The 17118-nt window shown below is 35.9% G+C and overlaps 1 protein-coding gene across 1 annotated transcript; it reads right to left on the bottom strand.

The window, feature by feature from the left end:
• Positions 1-8329: 8329 nt before the first annotated feature.
• LOC104440047 (transcription factor MYB8) lies at positions 8330-9874 on the bottom strand. Its single transcript, XM_010053035.3, has 3 exons — positions 9721-9874; positions 9096-9225; positions 8330-8893 (listed from the first exon to the last, which is right to left on the bottom strand). Exons 1-3 carry the CDS (start codon positions 9857-9859, stop codon positions 8437-8439), a joined length of 726 nt encoding a protein of 241 aa, XP_010051337.1. The 5' UTR covers positions 9860-9874; the 3' UTR covers positions 8330-8436.
• Between the last annotated feature and the right edge of the window lie 7244 nt (positions 9875-17118).

Raw genomic sequence — 17118 nt, 5'->3', positions numbered from 1 at the left:
CTCTCTCTCTCTCTCTCTCGCATTCTAATGCTAAACTGTCTCGATGATGACAGATTATATAGAGAGTGCTGCACGTGCCGTTGATGTTCAACGCAGCTTATTTTATTAAATCACACCGTCCTTGCTGAGAGAAAGAGAGTTAAAAAGAAATGTTATTCCTGAACAGAACAGCAACGCGTATTAAACGATAATAGATTATTCCAAATGAGAAATCCGAAAACCAGTTTTGAGAAAGTCGCGTGCAATTTTGAAATACTATATGGAATCGAATAAAGGTGTGGTTTTGACCGATAGATATGGTCTGCCTATAATTTCAAGGACGAGATCCATTTAAATTGAATTGTTTGTATGGTCATTGATTCATGCAGATTTGCCATTTAATTGTACTCATGAGTTCCCTGCATTCATTGCCTTTAAAAGGCCTAGAACAAAAAGGTTTTAACTAACCTAACCATTTCGGTTCCAGGATGGTTTTGGAAGTAACTCAATGGGAAGTCTTTAGATTACTAACTAGCAATTCATCCTAGACTCGTCGACTACCTAAGCGCAACTTTTTGAAAAGTTAAGTTTCACCAAGTTTGAGTAATGAGTCATAATTAGAGGATATGATGTAATCACTTCAAAATTTATAGAATTGCTCAAAGACATAAAAAAACTAGTTTAAGTGGGCCTTGATTCAAGCAGGCACCCTAATATAGAAAATGAGTATAACACAACATCTTAATACTTAATCGCAATTTATAAATGTAATTAAATAGTCAGATAGTGTTTGTGTCAAACAACGCAAATGTATTTAAAACCCGTAAAACTGTAAAATCACCAACTTTTGTTATTGCTTTAATTGATGGAATCCAAAGCTAAAGCTTTGAATTTTGAATTGAGACCTTGTTTTTCAATCACCAAGCTGTCTCTATTGAGTTAAAAGGCATATCGAGTTAAGATGAAGTTAGAGGTTGAGAAACCAAGTTTGACATAGGCCGATTTTAAACACCCATCTCAAGTCAAGTTTGTGCTGTAAACTACGTAAAATCTAATTGGGTTAGTTTTACCTCCTTTCTTCTCGAACCTCCGTTGATTTCATTACCACTCGTTGGACTTGTTAGGTGCGTTCCGACCATCGTGACGGAAGCCGCTAACCCCACAAGTAGATTAATTTAACACCCTCAAAGAGAACGACCTCCGGCGACTGAACCCTAATTTTTCGCAGCATAAACCAATCAAAGATCAACAAGTTTCCAAGAACACCGGCCTGGGCTGGCCTGCGGCTCATTCCTGTACCCAACCAAGCCTCGGGTTCCCTCCCGTTATGTCGGATTTGCGTTCTTAATGTAGACACGTGCTTCGCCACATTAATTTTATATACAGCAACCAAGTACAGCTCAGAGAATATCTAACTTCCCCAGCTCATTAAGCCATAGATCATGAGGAGAAAGTTTGGTGTGTATATTGTCTTTTTTATGTGTTGCCCGCTGGTCCAGAGCAAAAGACAGGTGCTGTGTTGCATATGATGGCATCACGTGTATGATTAGAATGAGTACGATCATGTAGAAAAGAGAGGGGCACAGACTGTGATTCGCTTGATTTCCTGGCATCATACAGGTGTATATTTTGGTGTGTGTGGCCGGTTTGGAGAGAGTGATATTAACTAGGCTCTGATCTTGTTAGTTGAGAAAATCTTTTGATTTGAGGATGTGTTAAAGAACATTTTATGTATGCATTATCAACTAGTTTCCTACAAGTTTCTAAGGAAAATCTCCGGAACTGATGGTGCATTTAGCAATAGCAGTACTCCTGGCTAGAAAATTAGAGGTCACCCATTCAAATCTTAACAATAGTGAGTGATATCTTTTGAGTTTAAGCTACCTACACTGGACAAAAGTTTGAACTTGATCGGTTTATGAGACTTGTTGGATGTTGTAACATAAGATTTTAAGGGAAAAACGTATTTGCAATGCGACATGTGGTCCGACAAAAATGTATAATGTCGTTGCAAGACTAGCATCTCTTATCATATATTGGGATTCATTAATTTTCAAGAAACACCATAGAAACTAATATTTGATGAAGTCACTTCTTTCTCATTTCAATTTTTTCATTGCAAAATTGAACATATATAGTTGTGTCGATAAATCATAATTATTTTGCAACCTCATGGTTTAGGAGTAAGAAGGCTAGCTACTTAAACTCTTGCCCCCATTGAACTTCCGTCAGCAGTGAAACTCTTGAAATACTTCATCAAAGCACTTGTACAACTCTTTAGTTTTATAATGATCCCATCGCTGATGCCGTGGCGGCTCTTTTCGAAAAGTTGAACAATGAAGGAAAAGAAAAAATAAAATAGCATAAAATTTTCTCAAAAGGCTAGGCCTAGTACCCAGTATTTTTTTATTGCTCCGGCACCTTGGCCAAAGTCGATGGAGGCTGGTCTTGAGAACTTAATGCTCGTGGCTTGAGTTCCTAGCGCCTGTGCCTTAGTACATGGAGGCTGGCTCTAGTCCACATAAGCCAGGCTCAGACCTTAAAACTCATACGCAAATCTCTAGTGCTTGAACACGAATTTGAATCCATTGAGGCCAAGCTTAGAAAGCTAATGCATGTGCTTAGATCTCTTGTGCCGAGCCTCAGTCCATCGAGGTTAAGGCTCGAGATCCCAGTGCTCGTGCTTAGGTCTTTGATGCTTGGGCTTTGGTCCATCGAGACTGAGCCTGAGACTTTGATGCTTGTATTTTGGTCCCCAACACTTGAGCTTGAGACCCCATTCTCATGCCTAGAGCCCTACACTCGAGCTCAAGTCCATTGTGCTGAAAATTAGGTCCCTAAAGCTCAAGCAAGGATTTATCGAGGCTAGGCCGGGTCCATTGAGGCCAACCCCAAAACCCTACTGCCCTTGTTTGATTCATCAGCTAACCATGGACAAGTCACTAGTGCCTAGTGTATATCTATAGAGAAAAATCAAATTGGATTTTCCTTTTTAAACCATGGAAAATATTTTCCAATTATTTTTCTGATTTCAACCAAATACCAGAAAAATATTACAATTTTCCTAGAAAATGACATCTTGAAAAATATTTTCTAGAAATGTAATGTTTTTTTTTTAACAAATGAAGCCCTAAAATAAAGCGTCATCATTTTCGATGAGTTTCCAAAGTTGAAAACAAAAAAGGATACATGATGGAACGATTGATATTTCATCAACATGTCATGTGGTGTAGATTATATAAGAAATTTCTCCATTAAAGTCAATGGAAAATAAGTAATTCATAAGTACATAGACATTTAGTCCAAGGTGATATAATTTTTTTTTTTTTACAATACATGTGTGGGTATGTGTACGGGTCAAGTAGTGTTCTTAAGATGATGTTCTCCAAGAGAGATCTTGGGGCCACATGACTTCAGCAAAAACAAGAAAGAGTTTATTTAATTTAAGCAGAATTCCATTGTTCTGCTCCAAACAATATAATTTTTTTTTTTTTTTCTCGGTGCTTATAATAAATTTCAATAACTGTTCCTAAGTGTAAAAAAAAAAAAAAAAAGTTAGTGAAAAATGGCTGGCGATTTTCTCTAAGTAACTTGCGGCTAATTTACCGACATTTTCATAAAATTATCTATTTTAATAGTTTGCAAGTTAGTAATTTCCATACTAACTTACCAATTTTTATTTACATGTACTTACTAATGCTTCAATATGAAATTACCAATCTAAATTAAAGGGCTTTATCGAACTTTGTCAGATTAGATTACTTTACCAGATCTCATAAAAAATACCATTGTTTATTTCTTTCAAGTTACCAACTTTCCCTTGAAATACCATTTTTTATTTGAGTTGCCTAGTGACCTCATATGTGCCCACTCTTTCAAAGATTACAAACCTAAATTAGCATAACCCACCAACTTTTCTCCCTCTAAACTAACATCTACTATTCAGCTACCAACTCTCATTTAAATTACTTACCAACATTTATTTATTTTCTTTTCTTTTTTTGACATTTTTCAAATTTTATAATTGTTTTCAAGCTTTTTTGCTCATTTTGTAGCTATGCGTTAAATTTACCTACTTTTCCAAGAATCTATTAACCTTAATTAGAGTAACTTATAGAATTTTATCTAATACCTACTAGTTTTGAATTACTAACTCTCATTTGAGTTATTGCCAATTTTTTTTTTTTTAATTGCCAATTTTATCTACCTTTATTAATTAAGCTTTATATTGCATTTCATATGAAATTACTAACGATAATTTAAATGATTCATCGGCTTTTCTCTAGATAATTATTAACTATTTCTGGATTATCAACTTTCAAGTTAGTTACCAACAGATGTTTTGATATTTAAATTCCCATAGAAGTTGATATATTTATGAAGACAAAAGAATTGTTGGTAATTTGTAATATTGGAAAGAAAGACAAATAAATTTAGTAAAAGATGAAAGTCGATCATTTCTAAATAGTCAAAAAGAGTTGTCGCGACCTTCCCTCAATAGTAAGCTTGTGGATTACTAAGTCCACAGAGCTTGGCACTAACTCTCTCAAACTTTACCAATCGCAATTTTGGGTTGAATCAATTTTAACATGCAAAACAAGAGTCACCACTAACCACTTATTGGTATATTGATTAAACATCTAAGTAAAGTATTTGAGAATACTTTACTTCTACGAATTAGAGATTCAATGGGTTTGGAGACTTGATAATGCTATATCAATTTAACGTCGTTTCGGTGTCCTTTTCTCTTTATTTTTAGAAATATATTTTTTTTTTTTTCTTTTTAAATTTATTAACCCTAACTAGGCTTAACTGACATAAATATGGATTAGTTCAAAATATGATTATCACATTAAACAAGCTTAAATCGGCCATTTCAAGATTGAAATTTGGTTTGGGTATTTCGTTGCCTAGTACATGTTAGGCAGCCCAAACCAGTTTCCCCGGAACCAATTTCACGCCCATATGTAATACATTAAAAAAAAATTGAGCAAAATCCACTAGATCCAAATGAAAGTATGAACACACAGAATTTCATATGCAGCAAACGCCTCGGAGAATGACTGACCACACGTATCAAACCAGTCCCTCCAAATAGCCTATATGGCTGATTCAGAGCGTGTTCCAGTCATGGCCCAGGGCGGATCGATTCAAGACACATGAATTTCGATGGTTCTCATGGGCATTTCTATAAACAGCTTGCATGCATTGGAAACGTTGGCTCTACTTAAACCGACACTGGAACGTCAATATGATCATGCTTCATCAAACAACACCTCGGATTTTCAATGATTTGCACATGGGTGGTATAGACGGTTCTCGCCTTGGGCTTTACCGAAACAGGGCAGAGCAAGAGAGGGAGGAGTACCCGGTTGTCTGCGACGCCTGAGATGGGATGAGCGGTAGAATCGACGGATTAAGCACCTGCGGTCGTCCACGAAAGGAGCTGAGACAAGTGAGTGAAGCACCGGCGAGGTTCAAGCTTATCGGGCTATCTCGGCCAAAAAACAGGGGAAGGCAGGGGTGCGGCCGCTGAGGGCTAGGGCGGTGCTTTTGGCTGCGCTTACAGTTCCAGCTAGACTCAGGAGGTCTAAACACGTCTCTTTCTTCTCTGCTTTTTCAGCCTGCCCGTACCTCGTCTTCTAATCTTTCTCTTCTATACGCTAAACAACGCTCCCATCTGCTGCTATTCCTCTGCTTCAGTCAACGTTCGATCTCAGCCCATGCTCTGGTCTCTTCTGATCTCTTGAATTTTGCCATGTTTTGTGGGTTGTCCATGCCTGTTTGCTTCTTCTTTTTATTTCCAGATCTTCTTGTGTGCTTTCACGTTTCCCACGCATTCCAAGGAACGTTCTGTTCTGTGTGCTATTCACACTCGGCCAACCTTCACTCTCTTCTTTTCTTTTTATTGTAATTTATTTTTTTACTATTTTTTGCTCTTTTTATTATATATATTCTTTATGCTATTATTTTTATGTCATATTTTTGGAGAACAAGTTCTAAGGAAATTAATCTCAACTAGGGAGCTATGCTAAATGCATGAGTAATTTAATATGCACGAATTTAATGAGATATATTTTTTGTGGGAAAACAAATTTTACTTTTATAAAAAAAAATGCAAAAATTTATGTGTCAACAAGAGTTAGTGTTAGCTAGCTATTAGCTAGCAAGTTACTAGGAAATTAGGTGACTACTAACTTTTTTTATCAATTACTTTTTGACACTTACCAACTCTTTTTTTTTTTTTTAATAAAAAAATTAGCAGAACAATATGTAGTATGGCGAATGTACATCCTCCTTCAGCTTGCTTTGAGTTGTGATTTTGAGGGATCTCTATTCTAAAAGTTTAAATTGTGAAATGAAAAACTGATTTAATATTGTAATTTTATTTTTCATGTTTTCCTTTAATTGGGGAGGATAAATCTAAATGTTGAAGTTTGGATCCACTTTTGATGAAGTCTGAAATAAACTCTAGTGGAGTTTTGATTAATGCAAATAATCATTTTTTACAATTCTATACGACTTTTTTTTTTCTTGCAAAGTTTATGTTAACATCGATAGTTTAGAAATATATATATAACGATAGTTGTCAACCCATGCAACATATAAGCATCTCGCTAGTATCAATTTATTTCTACCTTAAGATTCCAAGTCGAGCCAAGAATTGAGCTTTTTCATGACTAGATTGCCATATTTCTAACTTATGATTCACGGTGAAGCCAAGAAAAATAAATGGAGAGTCCCATCCAAGCCAGTTTCATTTTTCCTTCTCAAACTCCTAAATTATCGCCACCATCACATGAATTGGGCCCCAAGATATTACCTTTATGGTATGATCTAATTAAAGGCTGGTTCCTTTCTATGACCTTTCCAAGACAAAAGACAGAAACATCGAGCATTGTGCAAACATGACCCACTTGAAGTGGATTTTCCTGTTGGGCTCCATACAAAAGGACAAACGGATAGAATCCCTCTCGTCCAATTGGACTTTGATGGTCACGTAGTTACAGAGAATGGACACATCAATCTCTGTCTATGATCTCTCTTGAAGGAAAAAAAGGAATCTATGTCATTCACCGTTGCCAACTGTGCTTTATAATTGATATCACTGCATATAAACAATCAAGGTGTTGCTCATGCTGCTCATGAAGAATTGACCAACATGATTGGTGAATTATGTCGCTTCTTTTGTCCTTTTATTGCCCAAGTCTTTATGCTATCATCGTTCCGTTGCATCGAGGCTTGCTTGTATGCCGGAGATTTAGGGCCTATTTCATAAATCGGAAATTAAATGCTGAAAATTTAAGTGGTCAATTTCAAGTGTTGATAATATTGACGGCTGAGATAGAACTAAAAGGTGTGATGAATTTTTTTTTTTTTTTTTTTAAAAAAAAGTGTAGTTGAGTATTATTGATCATTTTCCAAAAACAGAAAAAAAAAAAAAAAGGTCATTACCGACATGTTTTATCATTATATTACACAATAATGTAGTCGCCATTGAATATTTTTGTATTGACCGAACTAAGTAATTCCTCTTTTACATATTGGATTAAGTGGAATTTTTACTCAATTAAAGTAATTTAAGTGTATTTTATCAAAGGTCATCCAACGAGTTTATGTGGAACGTGGTCGTTGGCCCAACAAAATCCTTTTATTTTTCTTTTTCTTTTCCCTTTTTGTGGGTTTGCATAAGTTCTGTTTGTTGGGCAATTAACATATTAATTCTTGTGAAATGTGTAAATACTTTTGCGAACATCTATGTTCTGTCAATATATTTGTATTATTGTATAAAGTAAAGAAAATATGATAATGAGAGATCTCGCTACTATCCTCAATTACTCATTTCACAAAATCTGTATTTTTGTGAAATGCTTCAGTTAATGATATCTTTATTTTTCATAAATTTTTAATATTCACATATATTGTCTTACAAAAATGTTCCTTAAAAAGGTTAAAACCAATTTTAGGAATGTATATGTCCTTTTTGAGATGTATTACAGTTGTATAACATAACAAAACTAACAAAATCATTATTTAGACTAGTCAAGATAACCACCAATGAATCTTATAAATTACTTTCCAAAAGGGAATGTGAAATTCTCTTGTTTTCAATCATTTAAATTTCTTTCCGAAATTCACTTGCATTTTTAATTATTTATCCCTTTTCATATAGATTCAAATTTATTTTCATTTTTATCCACACGCATACATGTGTGGCCTTTTGCCAAAAAAAGGGTGGGGGGGGGGGGGTGTTGGGGAAATAGAGGGAAAACTGAAACTCTTGATCTATTTCAACGAAGCGTAAGGCATTTCTGTCGTTATTCTAGCGACAAATCGATTGATTAAGATCATTGTTCTTGCAGTCGATGATGCCACCCAAATCAAGGTGCCTGCTGAGTGTTCTTGATCGATATCGATAAGAATGCGATGAGTCGTTGCACCATGGAAGGACTTGCATCAGCCCAGCAACTCAGCAACCCATGTAGACAGCATTTCCTCAGAAATCCACCCGTTTTGATTTCCTCCATCTTCATTGCCTTCAAAGAGCTCGGAGTGCTGATTCTCAGACATGCACATATCCTCGACATTGAGGTCCATCATCATGTTTTCCCATGAAATCGTGTCGTCCTCACAATCTCCTCCCTCACCTTTTTCTTCAATTGATTCCATCATTCTATCTGAAACGACGCCTTCTGAATTACACGGCTTACTCTCACGATGGGCATCACCTTGTGATTCAGCCGTGGCGGTCTCATTTAAGGGCTTGTTCTTCGTGAGCTTGTCATCCTCGCACTTTGAGTTCATTGGCCGGTCACCGTTTTCTTGGACCATCTTCTTCTTTATGGTGGAGTTCCAGTAATTCTTTATCTCATTATCTGTCCGGCCAGGAAGCCTTCCCGCGATAAGAGCCCACCTAAAGAAAATGAATTAACACATGTTAATGCCAATCTCAATGATGTTCTCTGGGAACTGAAAATGGCTTTTGCAAACAACACGGTCAAGTGGCTCTCTTTGTTTAAAGGTGAATGACATAGCAAATTATCATCACTTTGAATATCTCCTTCAAAAGACAGTCTTTAAGGTACGATGAGCTCATCACTCGAAGTGACGAATACCTGTTGCCAAGGAGCTTATGGAGCCTAATGATGAGTTCCTCTTCTTCAAGCGATACGTTTCCTCTCTTGATATCTGGTCTTAGGTAATTTAACCACCGAAGCCTACAGCTCTTTCCACACCTCTCGAGGCCTGCACGTCAATTCCTCGCATTATTTTCATTGATAGGATTTACTTTCATAAATAAAGTACACTTTCCCAGAGGATAAAATGAAAGAGGAAATTCTCAGACCATTTGCTATGTCTGAATAACTCGGATTCATTGAAAACTATGCAGCATAATGTCTTATTATTTGAATTTAATGATGGACTGAAGATGAAACATATTTATTGGTATGCACACTGGGTCACATGTTTGCGTGTTGCCCAAAAAAGTTTTTCAGGCATTCAAGTTCTATAGGAAAACAATTTATTGGACCTTATATGCATATATCGAATGCGGGACTATTTATTTCAATGATGACGCTAAGCAGCATATTGGTGCACTCATTGAATAACTGGTATTATGTAAGTTCAGACACGCACTCCTAATATTCACAGTACGGTTTTAGAACATTTGTTTCTTTTTCTTTTCCTATGGCAGTTTGCAAGGAGAAATATAGTAAGATCCTAAAGGCCTTAACTCACCTGTTACCTTACGAACTTTGCCCCATTTCCCTTGGCCATGAACTTTGACGTAATCGATGAGGATTTGATCTTCAAGAGCCGACCAAACTCCTTTCTTCAACTTCAATCCATCTTTACCACTGCTAGGATTTCTGCCCATCTCTCTCTCTCTCTCTCTCTCTCTCTCTCTCTCTCCCTCCCTCTCTCTCTCTCTCTCTCTCTCTCTCTCTCTCTCTCTCTCTCTCTCTCTCTGTCGCATTCTAATGGTATACTGTCTCGATGATGACAGATTATATAGAGACTGCATGTGCCGTTGATGTTGAAATCACACCGTCCTTGCTGAGAGAAAGAGAGGAAAATGTTATTCTTGAACAGAACAGCAACGTGTGTTAAACGATAATAGATTATTCCGAACGAGACATTCGAAAGACGGTTTTGACAAAGTTGCATGCAATTTTGAAATGCTATATGGAATCGAGTAAAGGTGTGGTTTTGACCGATAGATACGGTCTGCCTATAATTTCAAGGACGAGATCCATTTAAATTGAATTGTTTGTATGGTCATTGGTTAATGCAGATTTGCCATTTAATTGTACTCATGAGTTCACTGCATTCATTGTTTTTAAAAGGCCTAGAGCAAAAGGTTTTAACTAACCTAACAATTTCGGTTACAGGTCGGTGTCGGAAGTAACTCAACGGGAACTCTTTAAATTACTAAGTAGCAATTCATCCTTGACTCGCCGACCACCTAAGCCCAACTTTTTGAAAAGTTGAGTTTCGCCAAGTTTGAGTAATGAGTCATAATTAGAGGATTTGATGTAATCACTTCGAAATTTATAGAATTGCTCAAAGGCATAAAAAACTAATTTAAGTGGACCTCGATTTAAGCAGGCATCCTAATATATAAAATGAGCATAACACAACATCGCAATACTTAATTGCAATTTATAAATGTAATTAAATAGTTAGATAGTGTTTGTGTCAAACAATACAAATGTATTTAAAACCTGTGAAATCGTAAAATCACCAACTTTTGTTATTTCTTTAATCGATGGAATCCAAAACTAGAGCTTTGAATTTTGAATTGAAACCTTGTTTTTCAATCACCAAGCTATCTCTATTGAGTTAAAAGGCATATCGAGTTAAGCTGAAGTTAGAGGTTGAGAAACCAAGTTTGACATAGGCCAATTTTAAACACCCATCTCAAGTCAAGTTTGTGCTGTAAACTGCGTAAAATCTAATTGGGTTAGTTTTACATCCTTTCTTCTCGAACCTCCGTTGATTTCATTACCACTCGTTGGACTTGTTAGGTGCGTTCCGACCACAGTGACGGAAGCCGCTAACCCCACAAGTAGATTAATTTAACACCCTCAAAGAGAACAACCTCCGGCGACTGAACCCTAAAATATTTTTTCGCAGCATAAACCAATCAAAGATCAACAAGTTTCCAAGAACACAGGCCTGAGCTGGCATGCGGCTCGGTCCTGTATCCAACCAAGCCTCGGGTTCCCTCCTGTTATGTCGGGTTTGCGTTCTTAATGTAGACACGTTTTTCGCCACATTAATTTTATATACAGCGACCAAGTACCGCTCAGAGAATATCTAGCTTCCCCAGCTCATTAAGCCGTAGATCATGAGGAGAAAGTTTGGTGTGTATATTGTCTTTTTATATGTTGTCCACTGGCCCAGAGCAAAAGGCAGGTGCTGTGTTGCATATGATGGTATCACGTGTATGATTAGAATGAGTACGTTCACGTGGGAAAGAGAGCACAGACTGTGATTCACTTGATTTCTGGGCATCATGCAGGTGTATATTTTGGTGTGTGGCCGGTTTGGAGAGAGTGATATTAACTAGGCTCCGATCTTGTTAGTTGAGAAAATATTTTGATTTGAGGATGTGTTAAAGAACATTTTATGTAGGCATTATCAACTAGTTTCCTACAAGTTTCTAAGGAAAATCTCTAGAACTGATGGTGCATTTGGCAGTGGCAGTATTCCTGACTAGAAAATTGGAGGTCTCCCCTTCAAATCCTAACAACAGTGAGTGATATCTTCTGAGTTTAGGCTACTTACACTAGTCAAAAGTCTGAACTTTATCGGTTTATGACACTTGTTGGGTGTTGTAACATAAGATTTTAAGGGAAAAAAACATTTGCAATGTGACATGTGGTCGGACAAAAATGTATAATGTTATTGTAAGACTAGCATCTCTTACACGTTCCAATGTATCATATATTGGGATTCATTAATTTTCAAGAAACACCATAAAAACTAATATTTGATGAAGTCACTTCTTTCTCATTTCAATTTTTTCACTGCAAAATTGAACATATATAGTTGTGTCAATCAATCATAATTACGTGTATTTTGCAACCTCATGGTTTAGGAGTAAGAGGGCTAGCTACTTAACTCTTGCCCCAATTGAACTTCCATCGGCAGTGAAACTCGTGAAATACTTCATCAAAGTCCTTGTACAACTCTTTAGTTTTACAATGATCCCATGTCGAGGACCCAACGCCGCTCGTTGGCTCTTTCCAAGAAAATGAAGAATGCAGCAAAAGAAAGAAAATATTATAATTTTTTTTATGATGCCATTTTGAGTTGAGTCGGACACATTAGATTGCCAATCATGATACGTAAAATGGCCATGATTAACTGAACCACAACATCATCAATTTCCGACACAAATTTGTTGAATGGACTACATTGCGGAATTTTTAAAAGGCTTAGGAGTACTTAATAAAATTGCAAAATTTAAGATTGAATTATCGATTATATAATAATTTTAAGATTTTTTGGACAATCTACTCTTTCAATACGCATGCATGTGCTCCACACAAAATAGAAGCTCAATTCACACGCCGTTACTATGTATCTGGGGTCGAAGAGTGTGCGTCAGTCAACTTGTGCCCCCAAATTCAATGTACGGAGGCCGAGTGTCTTTATTGATTGATGTCGGTCGGCAACCAATTATGAAACTGCCTAACCTGTCGAGCCTCTTAAGGCACAAAATTAATTACTTGGCGCAATGTCTGCAAGAATCAAGGAAAGTCTTGACTAAATGAAGTATTGTTTATTGCACCTTTTTTGTATTTTACAAATTTTTCATGACTTATGAAGCTTGATCTTCGCCGTTTCCCACGGTGATCTCGGACAATCCTCCAATCTAGAGTATTTTCTATAGATATGATAAACATATATATGTCTATATATAGTATATGACACATTAATACAATGATTCGTAAAAAAAACCATAAACAAAGATTTGAAGTAACGAGTTGAATATCTTATTTTGCCATTGATCGAGCTCAATTTAGAAATGAAGAAGTCAATACACCATCTCTATTTAATGACGTGCTGATGCAGTATCAATCATTTAAAATAAGGTGCCTTTAATTTCGATGAATGTTTAAAATTGAAAACAAATTAATATACTTGCTTGTGCCGATGATATTCAATTAACATGTCATATAGTATAGGTTATATAACAAATTTTCTCTATTTAAAGAGGGTTAAAAAGAAGAGGTCGATGGTAAATAAGTAAATCATAAGTACATAGTCATCCACTCCGAAGTGATATAAAATAATTCTTTGACAAAAAAACTTATTTGGTTACATAGTGTTCTTAAGATGATGTTCTCTAGAGCGAGATCTCGGGGTTAGAAGAATTTGACCAAAATAAAACAGAGTATATGTAACTGAGTAGAATTCGATTGTTTTGAACCAAAAAAAAAAAAAAAATATGTTTTTTTTTTCCATGCTTATAATAAATTTCGAAAACTGTTCCTGAGTGTTAAAAAAAGAAAGTTTAACCAGAAAAGGTCTTGTGATTTTTTTCTAAGTTACTTGCTGGTAACTTACCAACATTTTCATGAAATTATCAGTTTTTACAGTTTACAAATTAGTAATTTTTTCACTAACTCACCAGCTTTTATTTACATAAACTTACTAAAACTTTGAATTTACTACTATGAAATTATGAATCTAAATTAAAGTGTTATACCTATTTTGTCATATTAGAATAAAGACCAACTAGTTTTGGGTTATCAACTCTTATTTAAGTAATTTACCAATATTTATTTCTTTCAAGTTACCAGCTTTCCATCGAAATACCAATTTTTATTTGCCTTGGTTGACAACTCAACATGTACCAACTCTTTTAAAAAATTATCAACCTACATTAGCATAACTCACCAACTTTTAAAAAATTATCTCCTATTCGATTACCAATTCTTATCTGAATTACTTACAAATATTTTTTTTATTTTTTTGAAATTTTAAATAGTTTTTAAAATTTTATTTCCTTTCTTAGCATTGCTTTAAATTCACCTATTTTTCCAAGAAATTATCAACCTTAATTATGATAACTTACAATTTTCCCTAGTACCTATTAGTTTTAGATTATCAACTCTTGTTTCAGTTACTTGCAAATTTTATATATTTTAATTACCAATTTTTATTTATCTTTCTTAATTAAGCTTTATGCCAACTTTTATATGAATTACTAAGTTTAATTTAAATTAGTCATAAAATTTTCTCCGACAAATTATCAACTATTTTTGTCTAATCAACTTTTGAGTTAGTTACCACGTTTGGATTTTTTTATTTATTTATAATCTGTCAACTTTGATTTGAGTTAGTTACCAACGTGTTTTTGAATTTTTAAATTCCTACAGAAGTTGGTAAATTCATAGTCTTGGAAAGAAATCGAATAAATATAGTACAAAATGAAAGTTGATCATTTCTAAATGATCACTCTTTCTTGACTCCTTCTATGACTAAAACACTATCACATTATTATGACAATATTAATCTTTGTGGGTCCTATCTTTTTTAAGCATTCTTTTACTTTTCCTCTCTTTTTTCTTTGTCCCACTTTACTTCTTCTCATCTCTCTCTCTCTCTCTCTCTAAAACACCTTCTCATGCCAATAATAGACATTTTTTTTTTATGCAATGAGCTATGCAAGCAGTATTGAGTCCAGTTCCTTCTTTCTCCGTGCATACTTTTGGATTCGGACTTGAAATTTTGAAATCGCAGTTTGAGTCCAATCGTTAAGATTTTCTTTGCATCTCATACCTATGTTTTCCGCACTTGGTTTCTTTGTTTGCCAAACTTGAAGTTTGGACATGGCATAATGGGATCTTTAGTTTCAGCGAATTTTCAATATAATTTCTCCACTGCATTTTAACTTGTTACATAAGTGAATTGTTTGTTGTTGTTGTTTTTTTTTTTCAATAAACACTGACCATTTGCTATTGCGATATGCTTTTTGGGTGCACGACTTGAGTTTTTTTTTTAGGAGCACGACATGAGTTGGAATGTATGTGTGAGCCTTGTAATTTATCCCCTTTGTTCAAATTCAACCGTCAGATGATCCATTAATTCCTTATAATTATGCTCGTCACCGGCACAAAAAAAGAAAAAGATACCAACACAAGCAACCCACGGAGCTGAAGCCCAGATTTGCAAAAACCTCCTCCTCGCGCAACGAGTCCCCTTCCATCTCCATTTCTTCAACTCAAAGCTCAACTGTAAGTAAAATACCCATCTCACATCTCTTCACTCTTCACCCTCATTCCATCCCTTTCGCTCCGTGTTATTCGTTAGCCCATTTCGCATCAAAATCTTGAATCGACCAATCACGAAGACGAAAAAAAACCCCATTGAAGATTCAAATCCGAGAGCTCAAGCCCTCACCCAAATCCTCATCAAACTCATCAGCAATGTTTGCTTCTCCGTCTTCCTCTTCTTGGTCCTGATCATCACGATCATCGCCCATTCGCAATCACCTACCAACCTCTATATTTATGACTCGAATCCACCCCTGCTCTCACAAAGTTGTTTACGCAAACCAAAAATGCCACTTTCAAGAGCGACAATCCCATTCACAAGACTGGCAAGGATTTGCCTCTTGTCGGCCCCACGATCTCTCCTACTTCCGTGCTAATCTCGGTCGCCGAGCCGCCATCGTGATCCATTGAGAGGGCTAAAGAGGTGTTCCTATTGTGTTCTTGGGTATCAAACTTCGGTTAAAGATTTAAAAACTGGTGCGTGTGACATGGCTTGGACAGCAAATGACAGAAGTAGACCACAAAGGAGAGTGTTCCTTTTTTTTTGTTACAGATACTAACACAGCTTGAACCATGATCGGATTTAAGATGGAACGAAGAGAAGTAAAGGAGGAGGAGGACAATGGAATCCACGACAAAAATAAAGATGAAAACAAACAGGACACCACAAGCAAACAAAAAAGAATACTTGAAAAAGGTAGGACCCATAAAGGTTAATATTGTCAAAACGTTATGTTAGGGAGTGTTTTAGCTATAGTGAGAGTGAAAAAAGCGCGACCCTTTCTAAACTTTCAGGAAGAATTAGTGTTAGTAAGTTAAAGTCAACATGTTACTAGGAAATTAGGTGACTGGTAACTCTTTTTTTTTTTTTTTTTTTTTATCAATAACTTTTTGATACTTTCCAACTCTTTCAGTAATCTATTGATGTGGATTTTTTTTAATAGAACACTACATAATTTGGTAAATGTACGTCGTCTTCAGCTTGCTTTGGGTTGTGATTTTACTATGACTGCAGCTTAGTTATGAGGGTAGGTTTTTTGAATGAAAATCTCATCCAATTAAGAAGGTAGAGGAGAGAGGAGACCTGACAAACGAAGTTTTCTTAGTCAAAAGCACATTAATAGTGCAAAACATACCAAATATTAGCTGCTTTTTAAAATAAAATAAAAAATCGATGATTAAAACAAAGCATGTTCAAGGAAAACTGGAAAAAACGCATTTGGCAAGTATCAAGCATGCGGTTGTAAGGTTTTGAAAACAGTACGTGCATCAGGAACTAAACAATACATGGCCAGCATCTGATATTCAGCTAAACCATGGACGATCAATAGTAGCCATTCCCTTGGCTTCAATCATCATACAGTTACAAATGAAGAACAAATCAATGATGGGATTAGCACATTGAGATTATGTGACTCTTTCATTAATTTGCTTCATCAAATGTTGAAAGTTTCAGATGATCCACTCTGATAAGGATTCGATCATAGACATCCATGTATCCCCATTAGAGTTCAATTCAGGTTGATCGAAGTCGTCCTCCATCAACTCTGCAAGCAGATCCCTTGCATAGGTACAGTGTGGCACCTCTCTTTTGGAGACTTTTGTTTAAATGGGCTTGCACTTCACTCGTAGCGTTGATATGAGAAATTTCAAACTCGTCGAGCCTTGAGAAAGCATTGTTGAAGTCGATCTCATTGGCTGCAAGTATGGCTGGCTTCATCTCTGTCGATTTTCGGTTTCTCACTTTCATTGCCTACTTAGATTGCTTAGGGCCAGCTTGTCCCTTTTTGGTTATGTTCGAGTGTCAACAGTTTTTTATGTTTCTTTGCCTGTTCACCCCGGAAGG

Source organism: Eucalyptus grandis, chromosome 3 (genome assembly GCF_016545825.1).
Source record: "Eucalyptus grandis isolate ANBG69807.140 chromosome 3, ASM1654582v1, whole genome shotgun sequence".
NCBI lineage: Eukaryota > Viridiplantae > Streptophyta > Magnoliopsida > Myrtales > Myrtaceae > Eucalyptus > Eucalyptus grandis.
This window is presented reverse-complemented; position numbering and strand designations above follow the sequence as displayed.

Coding starts and splice junctions, on each gene's coding strand:
- LOC104440047 (XM_010053035.3), bottom strand. CDS start 9,859: ATGGGCAGAAATCCTAGCAGTGGTAAAGATGGATTGAAGTTGAAGAAA. Junction 9,226..9,720: donor CAAAGTTCGTAAGGTAACAG/GTGAGTTAAGGC, acceptor ATTGACGTGCAG/GCCTCGAGAGGTGTGGAAAG. Junction 8,894..9,095: donor CATAAGCTCCTTGGCAACAG/GTATTCGTCACT, acceptor CATTTTCTTTAG/GTGGGCTCTTATCGCGGGAA.